This window comes from Neofelis nebulosa, chromosome X (genome assembly GCF_028018385.1).
Source record: "Neofelis nebulosa isolate mNeoNeb1 chromosome X, mNeoNeb1.pri, whole genome shotgun sequence".
NCBI classification, from domain to species: Eukaryota; Metazoa; Chordata; class Mammalia; order Carnivora; family Felidae; genus Neofelis; species Neofelis nebulosa.
In genome coordinates, this window is record NC_080800.1 from 33384460 (window position 1) to 33403372 (window position 18913).

Here is an 18913-nt window from a genome sequence, read left to right on the forward strand (position 1 = left end):
TTTTTAAAAATGCCTTAAGCACATGTTTAATAGCACTTAGCCTGGTGACAGGCCATGTGGACATACTAGAGACTTTTTTAGAAAGGGAGTTGAATTCACATTTTTATTTCTCAGGTGTGATAGCCTCAACCCTTCCTCATCCTCTGCAGTCAAAGATCACCCTGACTACTGAATGGGGGAATAAAAGGTTGGCTCAGTGAGGGCTGGAGATTTGCAGATGGGCAAGGGGAACATGTAGAAAGAGTCAAACTGGCTTCCATGGCTATGTTGTAAAGTGGATAATAGTCACTGGTAGGGCTGGCCCTTCTATTATTATTATTAAGGCTGATTCTTCGGTTTTTCAGCATGTAGGAGACCGAGAAAGATTTAGAGAGCCAAGCTTTATATTTCCAGAGATAAGTAGTTTTTAATGCTTGCTTCAGATTGGAAGCTATTTCTGGTATTTCTAATTGTGCCTCAAGAGACCTAAAAGTAATTTGGACTCAGTAGCTAGAATGAAATTGAATTTTCTCTAGGGAAAATAATATTAAACATAAATTCAAAGCATCTTATAATAAGGTTATTATAGTGGCACATGTTCATTGTGTTTTAGGAAAAAGATAATAAACTTATGATTTTGGAACTTCTGAGAATTGGCTACTTTGAGTTGAACTTAAGGACATGCAGTTGTTACTGTCTGCTTCTGTGAACATTTTTTGACTTCTTTTGCTGTTTGTGAACCAGGATCCAAATGTTAGGGTTCATTAAAGGAAGCACAGATGTGCGTGTGAGTAGAGCAATGAATATCTAGAAAGAATCTAGAAAACTTGCTAATTCTTTGATTTCAAAGTTGTCTTATTCATTTTTAAACCTCTTAGAAGTACGTTTGAATTATTTTAGTTAATGTTTAGTAAAAAGGATGGTAATACATTGAGCGAAGAGTTGGTTAATTGATCTCTTTCAAAACAAGAGTGGCTGGCAGAACAAATATGCCATGGAACTCAGTGAAACAGCCCAAAGGGAATGGAGGGGCGCCTGGGTGGCTCAGTCAGTTGAGCATCCGACTTTGGCTTAGCTCATGATCTCCTGGTTCGTGGGTTTGAGCCCCGCGTTGGGCTCTGTGCTGACAGCTCAGAGCCTGGAGCCTGCTTCGGATTCCCTGTCTCCCTCTCTCTCTGTCCCTCTCCTGTGTGTGTGCACGCGCGCGCTCTCTCCCTCTCTCCCGGTCAAAAATAAACATTAAAAAAAAAAGGAATGGAGATTTCTGAGCATTTGATGTTCCAGTAAACGTGGGCCGTGCAGAAACCTATTTTGCTTGTGTATTTTTCAGCCTTATGTTTGTTACCTTTCTGCCTTTCTTTGGAGAAGACCCCATATATATGAGAAACATTGTTGAAGGATTGAGATGGTACACTGTTTAGAACACGTTTGTAGCATATGATTTGGTAAATGAAGAAGATATGTACCGCTGGCTTGAATACATTATTTTTTATTTAATAATAAATTCTACTTACCACCTAATTTCTTCAGGAAATCTCTATTGAACACCCACTGTGTGCCAGACACTGGACTTGGTGCCAGGCATCAATGAACAAAACAGGATCTGTGTTTTGGTTCAGCGTGTATTCTGTCAGAGATGTGAATTTGACCTATTTCTCTTTTACCTAAAAGTAGAGCATTGCTTAATTGGCAAATTGGTTAAATATGGGCTAATTTAGGTTAGTGGTTATTTTAAATTTCAGTTACGAAAAATTTTACTTGCATATGTTCAAACTCCTCAAATTGTACACATTAAATATGTGCACTTCTTAGTATATAAATACACCTCAATAAAGCTGGAAAAAATTATTGTAGTCTGTTTTCTTCTTACCCTAAAGTTGATTTAGGTGGACTGTGTTGACTTTGCTCCAGTATGGAAGTTGCTTAAACCTCTGCCCTATGCTAGATGTCTGATTTGTACCACATAATGCTCTCATCAGCCTGTAACCAGATGAATTTATTTGGCTATTGAAAATCCAACAAAGAAGTGATATAAATATATATAGTATTTTTCTACACCAAGGAGCATTCTCAGCTATATTCACTAGAGTATACATAGCTACTATAGCAATCTAAACAATGGTCTGCATGATTATGTAATGGTGTATGTCAGTGTATAAGACAATACGAAGTTTCATAAGACTTGGGGGTGGGTTCAGATCCATTCCTCCTAAATTGAACTCACCTCCAAATACAGTGGGGTAAAAATGCTCTTGTATATCACCAAGACTTTTCATCCAGGCTTGGCTTTTGCCTAAGTGTAGGCCTTGATTTTCCTTTCTGGGTTCTGTGACCACAAACCAGTGAAAGTTACTTAGTGCTACTCAGTGGGAAACACCTCCCCCCTAACCCCACCCCTGCCCCCACCATACAAGAGGTTCACTGAAGGATGGCAATGCTGTTTATATATCTTCTCAGGTTTCCTTCTAGAGCCTGTGTTTGAAGAATCTGGCTCAGGACCTTCAGATTCCACATCCATATCTCTGCAAAGTAGGTTTTGGTAGTACAGCTTAGAATTGGGGGCACTGAGCAGGTACAGTCACACACAGAGAACTGAGGTCTTCTTTGCAAGGTCCAAGCCATTTATTTATCCATTTTTTATTATTTATATTCTACCTATTTCTAAAGGTTTTTGTGTTATTTACAACCATAAGCACATATAAAATGAGTCCGTTAAATAAGAAGAACCGAGGGGCACCTGGGTGGCTCGGTCAGTTAAAGCGGCCAACTTGCCCTCAGGTCATGATCTCGCAGCCTGTGAGTTCAACCCCACATTGGGCTCTGTGCTGACAGCTCAGAGCCTAGAGCCTGCTTCAGAGTCTGTGTCTCCCTCTCTCTTGCCCTCCCCCACTCACGCTCTGTCTCTGTCTCTCAAAAATGAATAAATGTTTAAAAAAAATTTAAGAAAAACAGAAAAGCATTTGAAAACAGGGAAGGGAAGATAGATGGGGGGGAATTATACTGAAAATTATTGTGGGAGTTGAAAAAACTAGTGGAGGTAAGGATGTACGTGCAAACATTTGTGTGTTCAAGTGTTGGCAAAGCAGAAAATGGAAGAGAGGGTCAAGTGGGCATGCCCATTTATTTACAAAGTTCACTGTACATGAGTAACTGTGTTTTAACACGGTTTGGTGTGTCTTGAGCCATAGTTGGGAAGGTACAGCAGAACGTAGAACTTTCGTCTTGACGTTCTGAATGATCTTGCTACCATTTTGCTGTTAGATAACCTGATATAGGGGCCAGTGCAGGAATCAGGTACTAAATTCCTTTGTCTGGCTATAGAGGGCAAGGGTTTTCTTTGATGTAGCTAAACTCACTGATGTCTCTTCTGTCTGCCTGAGGTAGGATGGTGAGAAAGCTGGCAGGGCAGATAGAGGAGCCTGCCTCACTTCTTTCCGATCATTTGTTGGGCCTTGGGAGGCAATTTCCAGAAACCAGCTTAGTGCAGTGAGGCCTACCCACTCCCGGGTGCCTGGACAGCATGATTTCAGGAAGTCTTTATATAGAGAATACTCATGTAATAGAAACTAGATAGTAAATTTGGGCTCAGTGGAAGCAAGGAAGAATTGGACAGCTCCCCTAAATACTCTGGAGGCATTCTCCGCACTCCTTGAGGTCCTGGGCAGATTCTCGACGCTTGCCTCCCACTGGTAAAAGAGATGAAAAGTGAAGCTAAGGCCACTGCTAGGGAAATGGAACTACCATATTTATTTAGGCAGAATTGCCTAGTGGTTAAGACCAAGACTCTCTAGAGCAAGACTGCCTAGGTTTGAATCTTAGCTCTGCTAGTTGAGTGATTTCTGGGAAGTTATTTAGCGTCTTTGTCTGTTTTCTCATCTGTATAATGAGGATTATAAGAGTATTTACTTTACAGAATTGTAAGGATGAAGTGATTAGTACCTGTAATGTGCTTACACTAGTCCCTGGCATGAAGTAAATGTACAATAACTTTTTTTTTTTAACATAAAAGAGATGAGCTGGAGGAGATTTTAGCATCCGGTTTCCTTAGGCAAGGAATCAAAATATTTTGGGAAGAAAAATAGCAAAATCATTCAGGATCTCTGAGGATTGTAGACAGTAATGATCACATCACGTGTGCTATGAATGATGGGCCATAATATTTGTCCTGACAATTTTGAGTACTTAACAAGATATAAATATGTATTGAAAGTCCTCAATTTCTGACTAAACATCTGGAAAACTGGCAGATGTTCAAGTGAGATTTTGGTAACTGCAAAGTCTCAGTCACTAGAACTTTGAAATGTATTTTCCAGTATTAGGATGTCATTCTGGTTACATCTGTAGAACCAGTTTTGCTATAGTGAGCAAAGTAGGGGTTTGAACCATGTTTTCCACTTGGCATTTTGCCAGGATAGGGAAGAAAACTTTCTGAAACAACTTCATTGCAATAATGAATGAATAGCTTTTTGCCCTTTAAAAATGCAGTCTAGGGGTACCTGAGTGGCTCAGTTCGTTAAGCATCCTACTCTTGATTTCAGCTCAGGTCATAATCTCACAGTGGTGAGATCGAGCCCCATGTCAGGCTCCACACTGAGCACAGAGCCTGGGTAAGATTCTCTCTCTCAGAGAAAGACAAATATCATAGGACTTCACTCATATGAGGACTTTAAGAGACAAAACAGATGAACAGAAGGGAAGGGAAACAAAAATAATATAAAAACAGGGAGGGGGACAAAACAGAAGAGACTCATAAATATGGAGAACAAACAGAGGGTTGCTGGAGGGGGTGTGGGAGGGGGGATGGGCTAAATGGGGAAGGGGCACTAAGGAATCTACTCCTGAAATCATTGCTTCACCATATACTAATTAATTTGGATGTATATTTTTAAAAAAGAAAGAAAGAAAAAGGGAAAAAAAAGATTCTCTCTGTCTCTTTCCCTGCCTCTGCCCCCTCCCCCACTTGCACGCTCTCTTTCTCTCTAAAACTAAAAAAACTAAAAATTAAAATGCAGTATAATAAACATTAAGTGGCTAGTAAGTATAGTAAAATATATATACATATGAGTGAAGCTTGATGAAGTATCACAAAGGAATGCACCCGTGTAACCCTCTATCCAGGTCACGGAACAGAAGAGTACCCTTGTACCCCTTCTCAATCACTTTCCCAAGCCTCCTTCCCAAAGGGTAACCAATAAGCAGAAAGCAGGCTTCTAACATCACAGATTAATTTTTCCTGCTTTTAAACATTTTGTATAAATAGAATCAGGCCTAGCTTCTTTCGTTCAACACTGTCTTTGTGAGGGTTGTTTATGTTGTGGCTTGTGGCACAAGTGTATTCTGTAGTGTAGCTGTGTAGCATTCCATTGTATGAATATATCACAACGAGTTGATACATTCTTCTGTTGATTAATATTTAGATTATCTCCAGATTGGGATTATTAAGAATAATGCTGCCGTGGGGCGCCTGAGTGGCTCAGTGGGTTAAGCATCTGACTTTGGCTCAGGTCATAGTCTCATAGTTCGTGAGTTTGAGCCCCGTGACGTGTCTGCACTGACCACCATGCAGAGCCTGCTTGGAATTCTCTCCCTCAGTCTGCCCCATCCTTGCTTGTATTCTCTCTCTCTCAAAATAAATAAACAAATAAACTTAAAGAGTAATGTTGCTGAAAATATCCTTGTACTTGCCGTTTAGTATATGTATATATGCAATTCTGTTATGTCTGTACTCAGGAGTATAATTTGCTGGACTGTAGGGAATGCCGATATGTAGTTTTAGTAGAAACTGTAAACCTGGTTGTACCATTTTACATTCCTACAAGCAGTGTATAAGAGTTTCACTGGCCAACACTTGCTTTTACTTTTAGTAATACAGTGGGTATATAGTAGTGTCTCATTTTACTCTGAATTTGCATTTCCTGATGACTAATGAGCTTGAGTTCCTTTTCAGGTCTTTAGTGGACATTTTGAGGGGTATGTGTGTGTGATGTTATTGTTCAAGTATTTTTGCTCATTATAAAAATTGAGTTGTATTTATCCTTTTGGTACCTCTTCAGACCTTCCTGTATCTCCATGTTTCCATGTGGGGTCATTTTCACTGGGCCTGAAATACCAATGCCATTATTTCCTTTAGAGCGGGTCTGCTAGTGACACATTCCTTCATTTTTGTTTTGTCATAAAATGTCTTTGTTTTACCTTCATTTTTGGGTATGGAGGTCTATTAAAGGTTATTTTCTTCCTACCTTGAGATTCTCATTATTTCTTTTCAAATGCCAGTTTGACAACACAGTGTCTGTGTTGCCTCTTTGAAGTTAATTAATCTGTTTGCTTGCTTGCTTGCTTGCTTGCTTGCTTGCTTTTTAAGGTTTTCACTTTGACTTTAGTGTTTAACAGTTTTTGTTTTTTTTTTTAATTTTTTTTTTTTTCCAACGTTTTTTATTTATTTTTGGGACAGAGAGAGACAGAGCATGAACGGGGGAGGGGCAGAGAGAGAGGGAGACACAGAATCGGAAACAGGCTCCAGGCTCCGAGCCATCGGCCCAGAGCCCGACGCGGGGCTCGAACTCACAGACCGCGAGATCGTGACCTGGCTGAAGTCGGACGCTTAACCGACTGCGCCACCCAGGCGCCCCAGTGTTTAACAGTTTTAACATAACTTGCTTAGTTGTAGTTTTCTTTGTATTTATCCTATTGGGGCTTAGTTTTAGATTTCAGCATTTTGGGAAAATTCTTAGCCTTCTTCACTTTAAATATTGCTTCTGACCCCATTATTCTCTTCTCTCTCTCTCTCTCCCTCTGACATTTTCACTGGCCCAAACGTCTCTCATGCTTTTTGTTTCTCCATTTTCTTCTGACTTGCCTTCTGCTTAGTATTAATTATCGTTATAGCCATTTCTAATCTATTAAACCCACTTGTTGATTTTTAAATTGTACTTAATTGTGTTTTTCAGTTCTATAGTTTTCATTTCAGTTTTTAAAATAGTTTCCAGTCTCTGATAAATTCTCTATCTTCTTATATAATTTCATAAACATTAATTACAGATATTTTTAAGTCAGTGTCAGATAATTCCAATATCTGTATTTACTGTGGGTCTTTTCATCATCTATTTTCATTCTTGGATTTTGATCAATTTTTTGTTTTCTTGTTGGCATGCCAAGTTATTCTTAATTAAATGTTAGTTATTTGTATTAAAAAATAGAGATAATTTGAGGCTCTGAATGAATTCTCTTTCTCCAGGAAGGTTTTACTTTTGTTTATAGCAGGTAATTGGTGTAGATACAGATCAATGTGAGTCAGTTACAACTTGATTTGGCTGAATTCTGTACTCCAGTCTTTGTGAGGGCTGATCTATTTCTGGTCACCTTTACTCCTCTCATCTAGTATTTTGGGTTCCCACCAGAAGGCTTTGGGTGTAAACCAGGACTGTTATAGGGACAGAATGTCAATGTTTGCTCCCAAACCTACCAGCTTTGAGAGACTGCTGAAAGCTGTGTTCAGATTCTTAGTCTCTTGGTACCCGCTAGCATATGAGCAAATGTCTTGAGAAAAGCAGCTTCAGATTTTTTTCTGGAGACTTTTCTATTCTTTGAGATCTTGACCCCAGAAATATTCACTGCTTTGGTAGATCTTTGATGCCTTTGAATGGATGTTTTTCCAGTTGTTCTTGGAAGAAATATTGGGGCAAAACAATCTAGTCTACCATTCCAGCATGAAAATCCTCATTTTGCTTTTTGATGCCCCCCCCCTTTTTTTTAGGGAATTAAAAAAGCATGAGATGATAGAATTGTGCTTTTTTAAAAAAATGCTCATTGATGGCTCTGGGTCAGCCTAATATATTGTTCTTAAATTAGTCTGTGAGGATCTGGACTTTGAGTTTTGTTAAACTTTTTGGGATGCATATGGGCCTGTGTGAAATGTGTTATGAGTTTATTCTACAGTTAGGAACCAAAGGCAACTAAGGAAGATAGACAAATGACCAATAAGCACATAAAAAGATGCTTGGCGTCATTAGTCATCGGGAAAATGTAAATCAGAATCACAATGAGATACTACTTCACACATCCTTTGATTCTAGGATGCCTAGAATTAAAAAGTTAATAAAGATTCAAGTCAATAATAATAACAAATACTGGCAAGGATGTGGAGAAATGGGAACCTTCATACACTGCTGGTGGGAATGTAAAATGGTGTCATTGCTTTGGAAAACAGTGTGACAGTTCCTCAAACAATTAAATATAAAGTTATATGACCCAGCAGTTCTACCTCTATGGACTGAAAAGAACACATTCGTATATGAATGTTCATAATAGCACTATTCACAATAACCAGAAACAATGCAAATTTACATCAGTTGATAAGTGGATAAAAAAGTAGTAAATCCATTGAGGAGGTCACCTGTTGGGATGAGCACTGGGTGTTGTATGGAAACCAATTTGACAATAAATATCATATTAAAAAAAAGTAGTATATCCATACAATGGAATATTTTTCAGCCATAAAAAGGAATGAAGGACTGATACATGCTACAACATGGATGAACTTTGAAAACATTATGCTAAGGGAAAGAAATCAGTCAGAAAAGACATGTATTATACGATTTCATCCACATGAACGTCCAGAATAGGGAAATCTATAGAGACAGAAAGTAGATTAGTGGTTGCTTGGGCTGAGTAGGGGAGAGGTTTTAGAGAAATGATAGGTAAAGGGTACAGGGTTTCTTTTTGAAGTCATAAAAATGTACTAAAATTGACTCTGGTGATGGTGGCACATATCTACGGATCGACTTTTTAAAAAACTCACTGAATTGTACACTTCAGATTGTGAGTTGTATGGAATGTGAATTGTATCTCAATAAAGCCATCGAAACAAAGAAGCAAAGCAATATTTATTGTAGCAACTGGGGAGGGGCGGTGGCAGATGTGGGTACAAGCTCATGGTGATGATGATCTCTCATCGTTAACCGCTTCATTAACGTTTTGTTAATCATTTGTCAGCGCCTGGGTTGGAATTAAAGCAGACCACTGGGGAAAAAAAAAAGCAGAACACTGGGTTCTAGAATAAGTGGTCACAGATCACTGCAGGGAATAAGCTATTAAATCCTTCAAGAACAGTGATCTAGGTAACTGGCCAGGAAAACCCAGCACTGCCAAGATAATCCAGAATGGTCCTGGTTTTGGTTGGGCCCCATATGCTGAAGCAGTACTTGACTTTCTTAGTTAGGCCTGTGGTCAGAGAATATTGTACTGTTCCTATATCTCCCTGTTTTGCAGGCCTGTCATGTACCTCAAAGAGAACTTTTTTAGAATGTAGACCTGAAAGACATTTTGTAATTTGGATCTTATGTCCCAGGAAATGTTGGAAACAGGTGCAACTTCTTGATTGTAAAAGGCACATGGAAGCAGACGTATTTGCATAGGAAGCCCATAACCACAGAAATCACCCTCTGGTAAGGGGCTTTGAGAGTTTTCATTGCTCACTTTAGTTATATCTGTGAGAGATTTGGAGCTTAAATTCCTGATTCAGTGGTGAAAAAGGCTGTTCACACATGGTGCGATTTTGAATTCACTTATTCTTTATTCAGCATACATGTATCAGTTACCTGCTTCGTGCCAGTCACTGTGCTAGGTGCTGGTGATAAAAATCTGTAGGAAACAGTAGCTACACCTAGGAGATTGCACTAAACCAAAGATATCACGTATTGCAATAAAGACATGAATAGGTGTGGGGCGCCTGGGTGGCGCAGTCGGTTAAGCGTCCGACTTCAGCCAGGTCACGATCTCGCGGTCCGTGAGTTCGAGCCCCGCGTCAGGCTCTGGGCCGATGGCTCGGAGCCTGGAGCCTGTTTCCGATTCTGTGTCTCCCTCTCTCTCTGCCCCTCCCCCGTTCATGCTCTGTCTCTCTCTGTCCCAAAAATAAATAAAAAACGTTGAAAAAAGATTTAAAAAAAAAAAAAGACATGAATAGGTGGCTGTGAGATCCCAATAAAGGGGTTCATTGAGCTTGGAAGAGTCTTGGAAGCATTTAGCACAACTGAGTGAATGTAATTGAATAAAGGCTGAGGAAAAGCATCACTGATGAGTTCACACTTTAACTGCACCTTGAAGAACAAGTAGGGTTTATCCAAGCAAAGACAAGAGGAAGACAGGGGACAGAGAAGCAAATGAGTTAGGACTCTGTGGCAAGAACCGTATGAGACTTAACAAATGACAGAACCAGAAAAGAAAGAGGAAAACATGTAGAGCAGCACTTCTCAAACTGTAATGGTCACACAAATCACCTTAAAAATCTTGTTAAAATACAGATTCTGCTTTACTGGGTCTGAGGTTGAGCACTCCTTTTTTTTGTTAAAGCTTATTTATTTTGAGGGTGGGGGGAGAGAATCCCAAGCAGGCCCCACATTGTCAGTGCTGAGCCCGATGTGGGGCTCAGAGTCACAAACCGTGAGATCATGACCCTAGCCGAAACCAAGAGTTGGACACTTAACTGAGCCACCCAGGTGCCCCTGAGCTGGAGCACTTCTAATAAATTCCCAGTCGGGGTCTGGGCTGCTGGTCCATGAGCCATGCAGAGCAGCCAGAGTTTAGAGATCTACTTGGCTGTGATGGGAGAGGAAGGTAAAGAGTCCTACTTAATATGCACATTTCTGGGTAGCATGTTCTGGGTTGTTGGTCTCATGGGCTGTTAGAGGAAACATCAGAGGAGTTTTCAGGGAAATGGTTTGTTCTGTTTGTGGTTTTGTTGTTGTCCGTGGTGTCTGTTTTGAGGCACCTATAAGATATCTCGGAGGAGAAATCTAGTAGGCCCTTGGCTAGAAGGGGAACATAAAACCACAGTTCCTGAGGGGAAGAGAAAGATGTGGCAGTGAATGAAATTGAAAGGAGGCTGCAAGGAAAGCGAGAGGATGAGTAGGAGCAAACAGTGTGGTTACTTCTACAGGAGAAGTTTCCAGGAGGTGCGAGGAAACAACGTACAGTGTTACAGGGAGATCAGGAAGGAACAAGGCCAGAATCCAGACTGCAAGGAGTTGAGGATTAAAGAGTGTTTTGATTAGAGATGACTCAAGAGGATTGACTGAAAAGTTCAAAGAGAGTGTAGTAGTAGAAAGAAGTGCAGGGGGAAGGAGGGGGTCCTTTCTCTCTCTCTCTCTCCCGCACCCAACTCTTTCTTCCCTGCCCTCCCTCCCTTGCTTTCTCTGTTTCCATGATTACAGAAATTTTGCAACATACAAAAAGATTGAGAAGATACTATAATGAACCTCCCTGTATCCATCACATAGCTTCAGCGATCATGCCAGTTTTTGCAAAGGAAGGATGGTTTTTTAGATGCAGCTGACTCAGGCATATTCATACACTCAAGGAAAAGAGCCAAGATAGAGGGAGCAGCTGGAAACTTGAAAAGAGAAAGATGATAACTGGAGCAAATTTTGGAGGAGGAGGCGAGTGGCGGAGTGCAGCACAGGTGGAGATCCTGGCTCCAGATAGTAGGAAAAGCACTTTGTCTACTGAGCTGAAAGCAAAAGAGCTAAAATCGACCACCCTCCAGAAATCTGGGTAAAATTCCAATTTCCAGAAGCTTACTGTGCTAACTCCCTCAGTTGCCCTCTGCCACTGTACCCCACATTCCTTCAGGTTGCCTCAGGTCCTTCCTCGAAGTCATTCACTAATGCTGGGGGAAATCTCTGTTCGGCCTAAACTGTCTTGCAAGTTGAGTCATTTTATTGAAGATCCAGTGTCTATGGAGAGTAGTTGCATCACAGAGAGCAGCCATTTAGTGGCTTCCATCTTGGGAGCAGCCTCCGTTAACTCTCCAGAGCAACAGAGAAACCATTCCCCTTGTCTCCCAAATAGAATTCAGTTCCCCTCCTAAGGGGAATCCTGGGGAATAAAATGTTCTAAAGCACTTAACATAGAAATTCAGTTTTTTTGTGTCAAGTCAGGAAATGAGCAAATTTGTGCCTAATAACAATTTCTTTCTCTGTGAAATAGGAAAAGAGTCCATTTGGAAGGAGATTACTTGGCGGGAATTGAGTGGGAAGAAGCTTTAGAAGTGTGCCAAGAGTTTGGCATATTGCCACAGCCTTCTATTCAGCTTTGCCTAAAATGATGTCTTGCCCTCTGACAAAAGATGAGAACAGCAAAATGTGCCCCCTACACACACTCATAGGAAATGAGAATAGGATTATTAGGGGATGTTAGACTTCTATGAAATGCCACTTAAATGGGCGTGACTGCCAACTGATCCCTTTTTGTTGACTGTGGGAAGATAAGGTTGGGAAATGGCACCAGGGAACTTTTCTTCATTTAAGTCTGAGTAAGTAAGTATTTGCATGCGCATCACCCTAGCCATTCATTAGATAACAGCTTAATTCTACAGGTAGAAATGTGCATTCCAAGCATTCTGTACTACTAGCTTCTGTCTTCCAAGTGCATCTCTCTCTCTTCCTGGACCCCTTTCCTATCTGTGAAATTCTGCAGTGGGCAGCCAGCAGTGGGAGTGATGATTGAGGTCAGTGATTTCAAGACAGTTTCTTTGCATTCTCAGAAAGCTTCAGTGGGTGATTGCTACTGAGCGCCGATTGAGTAATGATTGGCCAATTCTCTTCATAGAGAAATAAGTATAATTTGGAAATAATTGACTTAATGAGAAAAATGGGTAAATGCTTAAAAAATTATTTGAGTCATTGCATTAATAAGTAATTTACAGGACCAAAAATATAACAATATAAATACTGTATGTGTATGAATATGCAATTTGCATTTTAATTATTTACGCTTAGCTCATCTTCTGCATATGAAGTATTTTTCTTATAGTGGAAAAAACATAAGCACTGAAAGAAAAGGATTCACTACCAGATCCTTAGGGTGTAAAAATTTGTAAAAATATAAAATACATAAAACATAAAAATACATCGCCAGTATCTACTGCTTTACAGTGGTCCAGTGAATTAGCCTCTCAGGAAAAATAATTCAGTCCAATTTCTTTCTGGTCTACCCCTGGGATAGTGTTTCCATCTTTTAAGTTTGATTAGTAGATCACAGCCTTTCCAGTGAATGATTTTGATGATTTAAATCACTGCCAAAAGACTATGAAAAAAGTTGAGCCTCTGAGTAAAATTCAGCTTCTGCCGGGCATGTAAGTACCGAGGCATCACAGCTTTTGCGTCCACCAAATATAGATGTTTTTTCCATCAATTCAGAACTTAAGTAAGGAAAAAAACCTTTATTCCTGTGCATTGTAAATTATGCATTTAGGTAGAGGCAATTATGTTTTATGGACATTGCACCTTAAGGAGCAGGCACAGAAGGTATTATCTCAGTTTTATGGGTGGGAAAACAGAGCCCAAAGAGATTGTATTTCCCTAGTGTGGCCTGGCGGGATAAGACTAAAACCAGAGCCAGACTCTTGGTTCCTGACTCCAAGCCCTGCCTCCAGTCTCTTCTTGCTGCAATATTCGGAGGTGGTGCCAGCCTGTTAGTAAGTGATTATATTTCAGTTTCGACCATACAGTTTGTGTTCACGGATTGGCGGCCCATTTCTGAGACCATAGCTCACAGCCATAGTGTCACACTCTCGAACACGGTACCATGTCCCATTTAAATGAGCCACATCTTGTCTCCCCAAACTTCTGCTTTAGATAAACTGGATAAACCCATTAGCCATAGGTCATTTTAAGAAGTAGGCAACTAGAGGGACGCCTGGGTGGCTCAATCGGTTAAGCGTCTGACTTCGGCTCAGGTCATGATCTCATGGCTTGTGAATTCAGGCCCCGCATCGGGCTCTGTGCTGCCAGCTCAGAGCCTGGAGCCTGCTTTGGACTCTGTGTCTCCCTCTCTCTCTGCCCTTCCCCTGCTCACGCTCTCTCAAGAGTAAACATTAAAAAAAAGAAAAATAAATAGGCAGCTAGAGCTGAGAATTCTTGAGATACTAAGGCCTTTCAGCCCAAGACAAGATCCTCAGTAATGGGGAGGTTCTCATTTCTTCGGCAATCTTGCAGTCATATTCTTAAATGTAACTGAAGAGTAAAGAAAAATGAGCAATCTGTAGTCAGTGTATAAATTTAAAAGGTCCTGCAGATAGAGAGGAACTCACTGAGCAGTTTATTATTGAGTCTTTTCTGTTTGTGTACCTACTACTGGTATATGTTGAGAGGCATGAAGATGACATGTCAGACATGGTCATTCTCGACGCCTCGGGAGCTTATAAACTGATTGAGGAAACGAAGAACACCATGTAAAGGATTCTACATATCCAGGCAGAGCAAGATGGGGTTAGGAAGGTGTTTCAACTTGAGTTGAACCTGAAGCGGACCCTGAGACAAGGGTTTGAGTGCGTGTGTTTTTGGAGGAGGGTGTAAGGAGCATGGGAGAAGGGAATGAGGCAAGGCAGGGCAGCCAGTAAAGGGAGCATTATCAGACAGCTGTCATCATGGGTGACTGGAAAGTAGCCCTGTGAGGAAACACTGGTGAATAGTATAGAACACATACCTCGGAGTTACTCTACGCAAGGGGTGGGGGAGCTAGGGTAGTTCTATTCCGGCTCTTACCGGATAGGCTAGAATTGGGTATTGAGGGCTCTCCAGGGAGCATTGATCCCCTGGCACTTAAGCGCCCCCAGCACCGGGGCAGAGCAGCCTCCACAGCCCTGGGCAAAGCCCTTAGGCACAGTGAACAGATAGAGCTGGAAGTCAGCCTGTGAACATAAAAGAGAAGGATCCAAGGAATATGGGTTAAGGAACTGACAAAAGTGTCTGTGACAGCAGGATTCTTGGTGCAGGTGAGACTCGTCAGTGCTCTTTCTCTCCTCTCCTCAGGTTTCTTCATGGTCCTATCCCTGTTGTCCATTGTGTATGGAGCCTTGCGCTGCAACATCCTGGCCATCAAGATCAAGTATGATGAATACGATGTCAAAGTGAAGCCTCTGGCCTATGTCTGTATCTTCCTCTGGAGGAGCTTTGAGATTGCCACTCGAGTCATTGTCCTGGTCCTCTTTACCTCCGTCCTGAAGGCCTGGGTGGTGATGGTTGTACTCATCAACTTCTTCAGCTTCTTCTTGTACCCCTGGATCCTCTTCTGGTGCAGTGGCTCCCCATTCCCCGAGAACATCGAGAAGGCCCTCAGTCGGGTGGGCACCACCATCGTACTGTGCTTTCTCACCTTACTGTATGCCGGTATCAATATGTTCTGCTGGTCAGCTGTGCAGCTGAAAATCAACAACCCGGACCTCATCAGCAAGTCCCAGAACTGGTACCGGCTACTGGTGTACTACATGCTGAGATTCATTGAGAATGCCTTCCTCCTCCTCATGTGGTATCTTTACAAGACCGACATCTACATGTACGTGTGCGCACCTCTGTTGATTCTGCAGTTGCTCATTGGGTACTGCACAGCCATCCTCTTCATGCTTGTGTTCTATCAGTTCTTCCATCCTTGCAAAAAGCTCTTTTCCTCCAGTGTCTCTGAAAGCTTTCAGGAGTGGGTAAAGTGTGTTTGCTGTGACTGTAGGCAGAAGAAAGCCCATGAGTCCGTAGGAAAAACAGATCTGAGGCCAACCGAAGACAGAGATGAGACACCTTCTAGCAGTAAAATAAGTTCTGTGCCCAGCCAGATCTTGAATGCTGACGAGCTCTGCTCTGCCTAACAGGACCTGAGTCTCTTGGGGTTCACACATACTGTTTTCTGGGTTGATCCCTGTCCTTCATACAAGTCATGAGCCCTGCACAGTTAACAAAGAGGGGGGTTAGCTCTCAACTCCTTGCAGGCTGCTCCCCTTTAGAGAGCTCTTGGACATGTGGGAACTATGGAGAGAATCCAGGGAAACCCCTGAGTGCTGGAGAGGCAGCCTAAGGTAGCACCATTGGTAGTTGACCTTGTTCCCCCAGGCATTACTGGCCTCTTCGCTATCTGAGTTGGGATGGCTAGCTCTGTCAGGTAGAATGAGGATAGGAGCTTTCTTGTTTTCTAGGTTTTGTTTTGAGCTGCTGGTGTAGGTGGCCTGTTCCATTTCTCCGAGCATAGCTTTCATCCATGAGCTGTCCTCATGACCAGAAGCTTTTGTCATCAGCAATATCATACTTGTCCGAGTTTTCAGAGAGGGCTCTTCAGGTTTGCTTTTTGAATGGACAGAGGTTCCATTTTTATCTCATTAGGGCTCTTTGTACATAACCAGCTGTAGCCACCTTGGCGTGCTATCTCTAATTGATTCAAAAGTCTAGATTTGGAGACTATTCCCATGGATCCATGGATGCAAAGAATTTGCGTGGAAACCCTAGAATTTTAGGAAAGTTTCATTCTTTCGAAGTGCTGAAGAAATTCTGGATTAAGAGGGTTGCTAAAACATCAAAATGATTGAGGCTTTTATAAGCAGAAATCTTACTTTCTCAGGATGGTTGAAGATAAATAATCCTGCTGGAAGATAGGTTTAAACCTCTTCAAGGTTCAGTCCTGTCCTAACAATTCTGGGAAATTTCTAGTAGAATTTGCTAGGATTTGCCTTCTTAATGAAGAAGAAAATAAAACTCACACTCTTCTCTTTCCCCTCTTCCTTGCCTGTCAGAAGTATTTTAGACAAGAGTTACAGTGGCTGACTTAAATTTTTCTAGAGAACTCCACAGGAATCTTTCACCAAGTGCAGCTGTGTAGGGCACTTTAGTTTTCATTATTTGAAGGAAAAGGGTCTCCTCTCCCAAAGTTAGATATTGGCTTCACAAATTTTTATATTATAGGAAGAGATGAAATGACCAGAAGATCTTTGTCTTTACCTTAATGTATCTTCATTTGGCATGATTCTGAGTTATTTGAATGAGATCTCCAATTGTACGCTCCTATACTCTCCTGTCTCAGGTATAATTTCTCCTTTAATCTGGAACCGTATTTGTTCCATAAAAGGATAGTGTAGCATATCCTCAGTTGTCTTGGGGAAATGCCTGGACCTAGTGCCATTATCTTTACCGTAAAAACCTTGATGATGAAGTATCTGGAAACAGGTGACCTGTCACTGACTAGGCTGGACATAGCAGGTCAGTCAGGGTTGATGGGTCTAAGGACCCCTGATGGCTGAACTTGCTGACCCATCCAGTTTCTAATAGGCAGTCTGTCAGGGGACAGGTTACAAATGGTGAGTTTGAGCAGGAATTATGATCAGAATGAGACAGGGATAGGAAGGTAGATTCTTCCAACCTTGGTCTGGAAGCCTGTCTCAAGAACTGTTACAAATCTGAGCCTTCGAATGCATTTTCAATCATTTTAATGTAGAAGATAGCTAAGCATCGTGAATGACCCCAAACCAAACTAATAGTGATGGTCTGTCAGACTCCTATAACCCAATTACAAGCCACATTTATAAGGACAAAGAGGTTTGGTAATGAAATCAGACATTTTGTCATCTTTAACCCTTGATATACAGATATTCCTGCTTTGGGGCATGTATGTCCATTCACTTTGGGGGAGAGAAAGCATTGTTGTTTTTTTTTCTGTACGGTGAAAAATTTAAGTCCTGGTGAGTTGAGAATTTTTGTTTTAAAATTATTTTTATCATACCTCCAAAACGGTAAAATCATAGTTCAGACTACAGAACTAGGTTGCCCTAAAGACAGACAAATTCCCTCCCGTGCAGAGAGTTAAAATGTGTTTTTCATTATAATTCCATTTTTAAAACTCTCAGTGCTTTGTCTACTTAATTGCATGCCATAACTTGTCATGATAGCTGCTCCAACTGAACCACTATCATTTGGCTGAATGGAGGTGAAGTATTTCATTGAAATAAGATCATCCAAACACTTTTAGACTTTGTCTCTTCATTACTGGGGACAGCACAGTGTAGAGGTTGGAACCTCCCCGTCTAGCCCTGCAAGTTACTAAATTGCCATACGCCTCAGTTTCTTCACCCACCAAATTTGGAAGATACATTTGCCCAGCCTACCTCACAAGGTTGTTGGAAAGATCAAATTAAATAATAGATGTGAAAATGCTGTGAAAATATTTTAAAGTGCCATGCATATTTAAGGAGTTGTTATTATAGTCATTCAAGTCTATAAACAGGTTATTATTATGTTTTTACTGTTAGAAAAGAAACAAGCAGTATCATCCACATGAGCGGCTTGAGTGACTACATTGGCCTTTGACCTTATGGAAGGGCGAGTGTAAATGGTCTTTATTCTTAGAACTCAGCAGCTGCCCTCTCTCTTGGCGTCAGTTGCTCACAAAAATTAGCAGCCAAACACATGGTACTCAGAGGAGGAAGACCCATTGAAATCTGAGAAGTGCTTTTGCTGATCACGAGCTGATCATTTTTGTATCTTTCATCTTTCATGAAGGACCTAGTAGCTAGCGTCTTTTGACAATTGTCCTTTACAACTTGAATGCCTGATCCTGTTAGATTTTGGCTGAATGTGGGTTTCATCTTTTCAGCCTTGTAAATGGGAAAATAAACATCGAAATCGTCATATATAGCATTTCCTTGGAAACCACCTTCGAACATCAGTGCTGTGGTTCTGAGTGTCATGTGTCGCTACTTCAGTCGATAAACTGTGGATGTGAGCTTCTGCAGGCTGCTTCTCTGCAGCCATTGATGCTAATAAATATTGTTTATGTTTCTTCACATAATAAATTAATTTTTCAATTTCCCCTTGGGTTTCATTCCTTATATGGTCCTTTCATGGCTTTTTGATGTCAGGGATGATTTCAAAAACAGAAATTTGAAAATGGTGTTGTTGTGATGAATTATGGTTTCACAACCTCACCTGGAAATTCCTTCTGTAGCATGGGGAATTTGAGAGTGCTAGGATTCTGACTTACAAGACACCAACGGCTCACGGAATTTTCTCTGTTTTATAAGCACTTACTCCTGTTGAAGCTGCACTGCTGGATACGAAGATTCTGCTCAGCTGTCTGTTGATCGCTGTGTGTGATACAAAAAAAAAGAGGCAATACAAATCTCTTC

At 41.1% G+C, this 18913-nt stretch overlaps 1 protein-coding gene across 2 annotated transcripts in view; it reads left to right on the forward strand.

Moving 5' to 3' along the window:
• The window catches only part of XK (X-linked Kx blood group antigen, Kell and VPS13A binding protein), a 63874-nt gene extending 45219 nt beyond the window's left edge, over positions 1-18655 (forward strand). The window contains exons 3-4 of one of the 2 annotated variants that reach the window (XM_058714375.1): positions 14787-15309; positions 18382-18655. In XM_058714375.1, the coding sequence (XP_058570358.1) occupies positions 14787-15309; positions 18382-18640 (782 nt within the window). In that variant the 3' untranslated portion in view covers positions 18641-18655. Of the gene's footprint in view, positions 1-14786 lie in introns of both variants that reach the window. The other variant, XM_058714374.1, reaches the window with a different exon arrangement.
• The last annotated feature ends 258 nt before the right edge of the window (positions 18656-18913 follow it).